The 10,721-nt window shown below is 41.4% G+C and overlaps 1 protein-coding gene across 3 annotated transcripts; it reads left to right on the top strand.

Annotated features, from left to right (window-relative positions):
* The first annotated feature begins 2,497 nt into the window (after window positions 1-2,497).
* On the top strand, window positions 2,498-9,178 carry LOC119295367 (protein ACTIVITY OF BC1 COMPLEX KINASE 1, chloroplastic-like). 3 transcript variants are annotated; one of them, XM_037573781.1, is made up of 15 exons: window positions 2,498-2,670; window positions 3,271-3,589; window positions 3,674-3,880; window positions 3,993-4,082; window positions 4,203-4,349; window positions 4,928-5,092; window positions 6,230-6,370; window positions 6,469-6,648; window positions 6,963-7,158; window positions 7,423-7,550; window positions 7,643-7,714; window positions 7,885-7,997; window positions 8,078-8,225; window positions 8,662-8,731; window positions 8,829-9,178. In XM_037573781.1, exons 2-15 carry the CDS (start codon window positions 3,281-3,283, stop codon window positions 8,891-8,893), a joined length of 2,031 nt encoding a protein of 676 aa, XP_037429678.1. In that variant the 5' UTR covers window positions 2,498-2,670; window positions 3,271-3,280; the 3' UTR covers window positions 8,894-9,178. The 3 variants fall into 3 exon arrangements, with proteins under 3 accessions (XP_037429678.1, XP_037429677.1, XP_037429679.1); XM_037573780.1 differs by having other exon boundaries at window positions 3,255-3,589; XM_037573782.1 differs by having other exon boundaries at window positions 3,237-3,589.
* Window positions 9,179-10,721: the final 1,543 nt, after the last annotated feature.

Raw genomic sequence — 10,721 nt, 5'->3', positions numbered from 1 at the left:
GTAAAACAGAAAATAGAAAAGGCTCTGAAATTAATAAATGCCCTCAAATAGCTCAAAAAATTATTTCTGGTCAAATTTTACTTAATAAAATTATGGTTGAATTTTTGGGGTGTTACAAAGGATTACCACCAAAGTGATGAATTTGTTGATAATGTTAATATCATGGAAAATTTGGAACGAACGAAATGCCCATATCTTCGGTAGCAAAGCTAGGATGTCGATGAACGTAGTCTCTGACATTAAAGGTGACACACACAATTGGGCCATCACCGGCGCGAAATCCCTGAGTTTTATTATTCTCGGAGAGTAACTTCTTTTTACTAACCTTTGGTTCGACTACTTCAAAAATCATGTTTCTTCTTCTTAATTAATGAAATTTGCCTATGTTTTAAGAGAAAATCTTCAAAGATAGTTAATTGTTTCAAGTTCAATAATCTTAAACGCAATGTCGAAAAACTATGTGATAATAAGTACACCATACATACATAGTCAGCTAATCCCTCTGTTTGATGGAAAAAAACTCCCTCCGGTCGAAAATACTTGAAGTTCTGGGTTTGTCCAAAGTCGGCCGTGTTCTCATCATCCCGTGCTCATGCCATGTTGCGTGCCACTAATGATCGCCGACAGCTTGATGCTGCATCTGCACGCCACCACTGTTGTTGTTCTTCTCGTCATGTCATGCTCCTACCGTGTTGTGCGCCACTGATCATCGCCGTCAGCTTGTGCTGCTACATCTGCACGAGCCAACACAACAACTACAGATGAGTTGAACCTTTCAAAAGTTGTTTCCGAACAGCCGATGGACTGAAGGAGCAAAGCAATATGTTTAATTCAATTAAAGAAAATTGATTCAGTGATGTCCTGGTGTTGTGTAGATTTTGATTGCCATGTAAAATAGATGATGTCCATGTGAATTTGATTCAAATGTTAACTCAGTAAGCCATGTTCTGATTGTAAACAAACTTGATTCGGAGAAGTACTAAACCGCATCCACTTTCATATATATATTTTGCTTTTAGTTGGAATTTGCCCCCTCTTGGTTGTTTGTTACACTCTGCCGCTGCCCAACACCCCCCCCCCCCTAAACAGTAGCTGACCAAAGAGAGGGAGGGTTTTGTGAGCGCTGGGTCTCACTTGGCAGTGTCCCGCGGGTGAGTGAGAAAGACAAGCGAACACACTTGAACATAAATTCAGTTTTTTCAAAACTAGCGGCAAATCAAATGGGTGTGCTCCAACTAGGGGCTTGAGCGTAATTGTCCCATCCTTAATATACACCAACTGCACTAGTTGGTCGCATGCGTCGCTGACGAGAGAAAGAGCACGCCGGCAGGAGTAAATCATAATTGTAAGTTAAAATTAGATCGTTCGTTAACTTTTATTTTGAGAAACAACGCGAATGGCATCCCCCGTGTGAAGGAATGGACGTTCATGCTTCAGGATAGAGGGAATAGTCGCGGGACACCGGTTTGCATGGCTAGGAGCGCCACCTTCCGGCAGGCCATGATCCCCGCTAGCTCAGGGCAGTGGTGTTTCAGGGGATTTCGGCTGGGAAGTTTTAGCCCCGTAGTGAAGCAGCTGGTCATTGTTAGTTAGAACAGTACAAAGATTAACAATTGAGTTGTGTCGACGTTCATCATTCTTGGCATCAAGGCATGCGTTCCTTAATTGTTGTTTGGCAACAATGCTCGTTGAGAGGAGCTTGGGTCGTGGCTCGGCTTTTAATAGTCTCAGCGTGCCTGAGTGCTCTTCTATGGGTTGCCTGATTGCTTTGAAGTGGAGCTGCGGTGAAGCGAGTCCAGGTGATGAAGATGATAAGCACTCGATGGTTGTTTGTGGTGGGCACGATAGACGCATGTGATGTCGTGATTTCTGTGCAACTATGTGCAGATTGGCTTTGATGGTGGAGCTCTTTGGTGAAGTTAGAGTTGCTTGCTCAAAGGCAACCGATGATGACGATGACGCTTGCGACTCCTCGGCGGACATCATTTCTTCTTTGTTGCTTTGTGTTCCATGTCGGCGTCCACATTGACTATGTTGTGGACTGGGTGCAACAACTTTAGTCCGGTTTTCCATCAATTACCGGGCAAACTCTTGCTCTCTTCTTAATCCATAAAATTGGTAGTATGTCTTTTGCCTTGTTTCAGAAATTTTTTTATTATAAAATTAATTGCAGTTTATCTTGTTGTGTACTGTACTTGTGTTCTACTTCCTCCGTTTCAAAATAGATGACCCAACTTTATACTAAAGTTAGTACAAAGTTTAGTCATCTATTTCAGAACGGAGGGAGTAACTTCTAAGACGTCAATTACCTGGTTGGTAGCTGTTTTCCTTCATCTTATCACCCGTATTTTAGGATTTTTTCCATGGACAGGTGACCACGTTCCGTACTTGTGGATAGCAAAGTTTCCAGTTTGGAGACACACCTTGAGAGCCGACGTGGCCGTGCTAGGCAGCCAGCGCTAACATTGGATGGCCACGGTGAGCAGCTATCTACACTCTCTCACCATTGTGTCCGTCACCACCGCTGCCACGGCTGGCTCGGCACCACAAAAGAGCACGCGCTTCTTCCCCGCCCAAATCGAAAGGAGGAGTCGGTACACAACGCCCCGGCTCGCCTCGGAGGGCTCACCGAATCCCGAACCCCACGGCGAAAGTTCGCCGGAAGACAAGGTGAGGCTCCGAACCCCCGCCGATTCTTGCGGTATCGTCTTCTCGCAGCCGTTCCTCGCCTGGATTCTGCCCTGGTTTTCGCAGGTTCGTTGTGGTTGTTTCTAGGACCATTTGAGGACGGGGATTCGTGTGCGCGCGTGTAGAATTAGGTCCATAGTATCAGTAGCAGCTTCTCAGTCTGTTCTAGGTGAGTTTGATTTGGTTGGCTAGTTTTGGTCAACAGTCGTTTCCCCGAATTTTCCGCTGCCCTGAGATTATTATTGGCTTCTGCAAGTAACCTGTGTGATAGCATGGGGAGAATTCTCTTGTGATTGTAGTACGCGGGACAGAGGAATTGGGGATTGCATATCTAATATAGGTTAGAAACATGGGGTTTGTGTGTTTACCGCTTTGGGTTGATTAAAACTGCCTTCTCCCTATATCTATTAAAACAGCTTATATCTATCAAAAACAGCTCAAAAGGTGACCTTCAGAACTCTGGTTTGCAGTTCAAATTTAGAAAGTAAAATATGGCTGTTACTTGTGCTGCATACTAGTATGTAGGAATTGAAGTATAACTGATGCAGCTTCCTGCCTTTCCGCGGATATCATCGCTTATAGCACTTTCAGCATGGAGCTCTGCACAGCTTCTGTATCTATTTCACCGCATCGCCCCAGTCTATCAATGTCTAGCCGGCAAGTGCCATATACTCGATATGCCGGTTCAAGATCCTGTATTTCCAAAAGGACAAAGCGATCTTCACTCTATGTCATCAATGCTGCATCAACTAATGCCCCGCTCTCTTCTCGGACCCTACCCACGCAAACTAATGGCGCAGCTGCGAAAGGCATGCCCAGCAAAAAGCCCAACAGTGCACTGGAGCAACTTGATATCGAGCGTGGTGTCTGCGTGCCTTTCCGAAAGTACTCCCCAGAAATGGTATGGCGCACTACGAGCATTTGTGTTTACAAGGTTGGTTTGTTGAAATTTGGTTTTAACTATGCCCATTTCCATAATCGATAGGTCAGGAGTAAAGTCTTGGGATCAAGTGGATCTGTACTATCCCTCGCTAGTCGGGGAGTGGAGATCATTTGGAAACTAGGATTTTATTGGTCATCTCTGGTGTATGACTACTTGGTTGGACGGGATGAAGAAATTGTTCCATTCCGCGCCCGCCAGCTCCGCAATCTTTTATGTGATCTCGGGCCGTCATTCATAAAAGCAGGACAGGTTAAATTCTTTTCCCTTTCTGATTAATCTCATTGAAGAAAAATAAGACTTCACTTGTGCTATCTGTTCTGTCTTACAATTCCAACATTGTCTAGTTACATTATTTTTTCAGGTTCTAGCTAATAGGCCTGATATTATTCGCGAGGATTATATGAGCGAACTGTGTATCCTACAAGATGACGTTCCTCCATTTGCTAACCAGGTACACGGTTGCAGTCGAATGCTTTTACAAATTGTTCTAGACAGTGGACACATATTGTGGAAAACGCTCATGAAATCAGGATGATTAACTAAGCTTTGCTTATTGCTGTATACCTGGTAGGTGGCCTTTTCCATAATTGAGGAAGAACTTGGCCAGCCTCTAGAACAACTATTCAGCAAAATTTCATCAGAGACAATAGCAGCTGCAAGTCTGGGCCAAGTTTACCGTGCCACTCTAAGAGAAACCGGTGATGATGTTGCTATCAAGGTTCGTGTTCCTTTCATTTTCTTTTCTTACTTGGGATACTCTGACGTTTGTGACTTGATGCACCATTTAGTGGGGTTCTTTAACAAACATGACTATAAACATAGTCTATCCCCTTCTCCCTGATGAAATTTGTGTCCTTTATAGCCTGCATCATTCATGAAAATGCTTATATATACTCTAGTAGAATCAGAATGTCCAGATGTTGATACTACTATTGAAGTATATGTGGATTGCCCAACCTTCTCTGTCAGTTTGGATTTTTGGTTCTACTGGCTGGTGCATGAAACTTGATATAGTATCAGATCCTAAAGGTCTTGGGTTCAAGTCTGGGCTTTCGGTATTTAAATATAAAAAATTGCCTGCCCTATTTGTGTCCATGTTTAGGCCTTATTGATTTGAGCCACACATGAGAGGGGGTGTTTGAGGTGTATGTGGATTGCCGTACTAGTTGATGCAAGAAACTTAATAACTACCACAATTATCTTTTACTTTTTGCTAAATTCATAAACCATCTATTTGGCTTGTAAACTGAATGAGTTCATTTTATGCTTATCTCTTTGGTTTCAATCATACTACAGGTTCAGAGGCCAGGGATTGAGCCAATAATATTCCGAGATCTGTTCCTTTTCCGCACTTTGGCTTCCTTTTTGAATGGGATTAGCCTTCAAAAACTAGGCTGCAATGCAGAGCTTATTGTTGATGAATTCGGTGAAAAACTTTTGGAAGAGCTTGATTACACTCTTGTGAGTATTTTCTTTGTGCCTTTTTCTTGTTGATGTCAAGTTGCAGAATAATGAATCACTAGGGTCAGGCCCGCATGTTTCAGCGAGAATTTCAAGTTGACATTTTTGATATATTTTAAAATTAAGTGATCATGTATATATGTGAACACTCATGCCTTTAATAGTTCAAAGATGTTCTGTTTCCTAAATGGCTCAAAGGTGCATGAAGCTCTTCTAACACTTCGAAATAAAAGTAACTTCTCATCAGTAGTGATGTATTGCCGCAAAAATAAAACGAGTAGTGATGTATTGTGTATGAAAATTACAGAAGCATATGTAATGTATAATTTGTAGAATAGTTCTGGGATGCCTTTTTGTGAGTAGTTAAAAAATGATCAAAATTTTTAGTGCCTTAATAGCTAGAGATATATTGTACTCCCTCCGTCCCATAATATAAGAACGTTTTTGATACTAGTGTAGTGTTAAAAACGTTCTTATATTTTGGGACAGAGGGAGTATCATACAAATGGTGCGTGCATGTTTGAAGAAAATATTGGCACATGAATAGATGTTGGTAGCACACAGAATGGTTAATCTACCAATACTCCTTTTGTTCATACCATAATCATGATCGTTCACATCATAATCACGATCTTTCACTGTTTTCACTAACAAAGCAACAAATTATAATTTTGGATGCACCCAATGAATGGAAAATATGATAAATGCTTCAGATGGTACATGTAGTACTAAGCACTTACCCACTCTGATGTGGAAAACTCATAAGTATCAATGGATGTGCTTGCTTGTTATTTCTGGAGGACATGGCAGTGGCTTGTATGTTCTGATTAATGCAGCCTTTCAGTGCAATAACCAACCAATTGTTCAGCATTTTTTTTAAGTTCACTGTTTGTACTGCACCTACAATGCACGAGTGCAGTAAATAGGAAATCTTAATTAATTTAAAAACCGAAGGCATAACAAGTGCAGTATCAAAAACCTTCTTATTTCCTTGCACGGAGGTATTGCAACCTTTTATGTGTCATTAAGATACTATAGGTGTTTTCATTCCAGCAACACAGTTTTTATGTTTCAATTTTTATTTTGGTGATGAATGCCTGAATGGGAGTTGACGACCTTTCTTTTCTGCACAATTAGGAAGCTAGAAACATCGAGGACTTCATAGTAAATTTTAAGAATGATCCAACTGTGAAGATCCCTCTAGTATATAATAAGTTTTCAGGTTCTCGTGTTTTGGTGATGGAATGGATAGATGGAATCAGATGCACTGATCCACAGGTTTGTAGAATTCATCATATCAACCTTTACTTATTTCTAAGGTGGATTAGTTCATTTAAAATTTGTAGCATCATTGAGTTTTCAATTTATTCCCTCAGGCTATAAAAGAGGCTGGGATTGATGTAGAAGGCTTTCTCACAGTTGGAGTGAGTGCAGCACTGCGCCAGTTGCTTGAATTTGGCCTTTTCCATGGAGATCCACATCCTGGAAATGTTTTTGCGATGCGAGATGGGCGTATTGCTTACGTCGACTTTGGCAATGTCGCCGTCCTTAGCCAGGTCTGACTTTTTTTGGTTCTTTGGCAGTGGCAGAATTCGTCTTTCGAGTGCAATTGATTGGATTCTTATTTTTGCTTGCCTGTCAATATATAATCCATAATCTATCATGCATACCCTACTACAAATGATTCTTTAGTAGGAAGAACTGTTCACTTAGGTGGTCAAAATGTACGTCGGCTACTTACAAAATAAGTCTTATCAAGAGACAAGAAATGATAACCTTCCTTATTCTGAATGCATTCTTGTGATTTATTGCATTGGCAGATAAGAAATTACTTACATTTTTTTATTGTCACTGTTTCTCATATATGCAGCAAAACAAAGAAATCCTGATTGATGCTGTAGTTCATGCTGTAAATGAAGACTATGCAGAAATGGCAAATGACTTCACAAGGCTTGGTTTTCTTGCTAGTGGAACAGATGTTTCCCCAATTATCCCAGCTCTGGAAGCTATTTGGCAAAACTCGGCTGGAAAAGGCTTGGCAGACTTCAATTTCAGGAGTGTGACTGGTAATCCCTATTTCCTAAATTCTTATCCTGCTCGTAAATGTATATATGTCTGCTTGATATCTTGTCAGTTTACATGTTTGTTGGGGTGAATGTTCTTGATCATTAGTTCATGATACTTTTTTAACGCATCCCTTGTGGGTGCTCACAAATGTTGAAACATTCTTTTTGTTTTGCTTCCCCTAATGATGCATTCTTAGTGTTAACACCGCTCTATATGTTCATGTATATACTTCATTTGCTAATGAATGAAACTGAAAATTACAGGGAAGTTTAATCAGCTCGTGTACAATTACCCTATCCGCATCCCAGAAAGATTTTCTTTGGTCATTCGCTCTTTGTTGACACAAGAAGGAATTTGCTTTACTCTTAAGCCTGAATTTAAGTTCCTTGAGGTATGGCATTTGCTACCTTTTCAGTTATGAAAACAATAGTGTACATTTGTTTGGTTACTTATGCCCTTCACTGTATGTTTCTTCATATTTAGGTCGCATATCCGTATATAGCAAACCGTCTTTTGACAGATCCAAATCCTGCTCTCCGTGAACGGCTGATACAGGTATGCTATAATTTCTAAGAACCCTCTTAACATGACCCCAATTGGTAATGTGAAAAGCATTGGTACACGGGTACAGAAAAAAAAACAGCAAGCTTTTATTTTCTCGAATACGCAGGAGCCACTGTTGTTGTTTATAACATTTCTGAGATATTATCACCATCTCCCGCCAGGTGTTATTCAAAGATGGATTGTTCCAGTGGAAACGACTAGAAAACCTTATAGTTCTTGCCAAGGAAAACGTGTCAAAGATGAGTACCAATCCTGCACTGAAGAGCAATAGCCTGTGAGTATTGAACCCACTGTTTCTGTCATGCTTTATCTGTCTAGCTGTTCCTGCAAGTATTCTGATCTTTCGTACTGCAGGCAAACTGTGTCGAGCCAAAAACTGGAGAAGAAACTGGATCTCACTGGCACAATAAAAGATGGAGCACGGCTGTTCCTTATTGATTCTGGGATCAGGAGACAACTTGTAATGGCTTTCACCGAGGACTCCAGGTTGCACGTGGATGAGGTACTTTTTAACATGGTCCCTCTTACCTCCTCTTTTCACCTGAGATGTAAGAGTATATAATAGATTTGGGATCCCCATAGCTAGCGAACGTTCGCCAGCTAGGGTGGCTGTTGCGAACCCCCCAGATGGCATTTTTGTGTGTATTGGGTGAGCTGGGGTGGCATTTTGCAAAACTGCCATGGCAGTTCCTTCATTTTAAGTTTTTTGTTTTTGTTTTTGCGAAAACTGCCACCCATCGGACAGAGATCGTGCGGTTCAGGGGCAGTTTGCCAGATAAGGTTTCTGTAGATTTGAGCCGTCGATTTCATTTAGTAGTGGATATTTGTAACTCTTACCTTCTTAACTCACATGTGAGGTAAGAGGGACCATGTTAAAATTAGCCATAAAATATAAATTTCTTGATGATGGATTACCGCAACTTGTTTCTCCTTTGCAGCTTGTTGATGTATACAAGCTGGTGGAAGATCAGATAGATATACCTTCGGTTGCTCTTGAGGTTCTCCAAGGTAAGTCGATCAAACTAGATTTTTCTTGCTCTTGTCATCCGCCGAAACATTTCTCCCTGCTTACCGATTCACATGTCTATCGTACTCTCCTGCGCAGATTTGCCATCGGTCGCGCACGATTTCATGCTTTCGTGGAGCGATTCCGTTCTGTCAGATCGCTAAAACTAACCCAGCCAAAACGCTGGGCAGCAAGCGGAGACCTGCTAGTTAGGAACAGCAAGAAACTTACCTCGAGTTGATCTGCATAGAGATATAGATAGATAGACAAGATTCTTCCCCTATTCTTTGGTGGGGCACTCCTGTATAGCAAGATTTGCTCGACTGATCTGCACATGCCACTTGTATAGTGGAACAGGTCCTTGTATATAACTTGAGTTTGTAATATTCTGGGACGAAAACAGCATACAGGTATAGCATATGCAAAGGGGTAAGCTGATTTCTATACGATATCCTGGTGTACACATGGGTATCTTGGCTTGAACTCGTACGGCCCGTCCAACTCTAACCATGACCTTCTAAAATGTCAAATTGGTAGAGATCCCGGTCAATTTCGACCCTGTTCTGATGTAAAAAAAAAAAAAATCTCGACTCTGTTCCACTTTAGACCAGATTCCGCAGACCTTCCGCGAGGACGATGATGACTGACATGTACAACGCCAATGGAAACAAATGAAAGGTGAAAAATATGGTTTTCATTTGTTTTTTGTACAACACACAGTAATAATTTTGCATGAAAATTTGCATGACTCACTGCTTTTTGTAATTATGGTAATGTAGTCAACAATCATATATGGGGATGATGAATGGGCTGGTAAGCATAGATGACATGTCTTTGTCCACTCCACTTGAGGAGGAGGATTTTGCTTCCAAAAAAAGAAGGGGGGAGCAATTTCTCCTCGGAGGAGGATAAAGCGTTGGTCATGGCATGGTAGAGTTTAAGCCTTAATCCGATAACAGGGACCGATCAAAGTATGAAGACCTACTAGGTGCATTGCATATTACTGTCATCCCAAGTGTCTGTTTCGCTCAATTATATTCAAAGTAGGTGATCAGATTTTTTAATTGAGCCCTATAAACCGAAAAGGAGGGACTAGTAGCTTAATGATTCGACAAAAGAAAAAAGGAAAACGAATTGTGCTCAATCTGCGCCGCCATGGAGTCTAGTCCTGCACCGCCGCCGATCATCATGTGCCCTAGCTCTGCGACGACCACCCCATCGCGTCCAGCAGCGCTAGCCCTCCATCGGCCTCGACCATGACCCCCGCCCTCCGCCAGCCTTGTCTGTGATCCCACACCCTCCGCCGGCCACGCCCATGAGCCATTCCTCTATGCCAGTCGTGACTCGCCTTTCGGAGCACGCATCACTACTACTCGTAATAAGCAACGGTGTCACCGATCCTTTGTGCACATGCCCATACAATTTACTTTCCTTTTAAAAAAATGTATACACACACACACAAACTTATCTATTTATGTCAAACTGCAGGTGTTGTTCAAGCTCGACCAATCTTCTCATTTTCTGAAATCTTATGATGCACTTCTTAATGACAACTTGGTGTTGACGCTCATGTCTCTACTCCTATAAAAGACTCAGTTGGTGATGATGATGTGTCTGCCATTCATCATTTCTGACCATTAAATCTGCATCTAACGACTGAGGTAAGTAGTGGCCTTTTTGCAACAATAGCTCACTTCTCTGCTTTAATTTGCAGAAAACCCCTTAGTATTTTGAAACCAACCACATCCCTCCCTCACCGTATCAAAACAGTCCGAAGAATATATTTTGAGTGAAACAAGAGTGTTTTCTCTCAAGTCTGTGAACAAGTATTATTCTAATTTGGATCTGTTGCAATGCACCGACACATTGCTAGTGTTGGATGAATTTTAGATGACCTTTCTGCCAATATTTGCTAGGAGATTATCATTTTCTTTCTGAATATTTATGTCTGAATATTGTATTTCTTCAGAATATTTATGTCTAAATATTCAT

Source organism: Triticum dicoccoides, chromosome 4B (genome assembly GCF_002162155.2).
Source record: "Triticum dicoccoides isolate Atlit2015 ecotype Zavitan chromosome 4B, WEW_v2.0, whole genome shotgun sequence".
In the NCBI taxonomy this organism is placed as follows: domain Eukaryota; kingdom Viridiplantae; phylum Streptophyta; class Magnoliopsida; order Poales; family Poaceae; genus Triticum; species Triticum dicoccoides.
The sequence above is the reverse complement of the archived record's forward strand: the minus strand, read 5'-3'. Positions and strand labels throughout refer to the sequence as shown.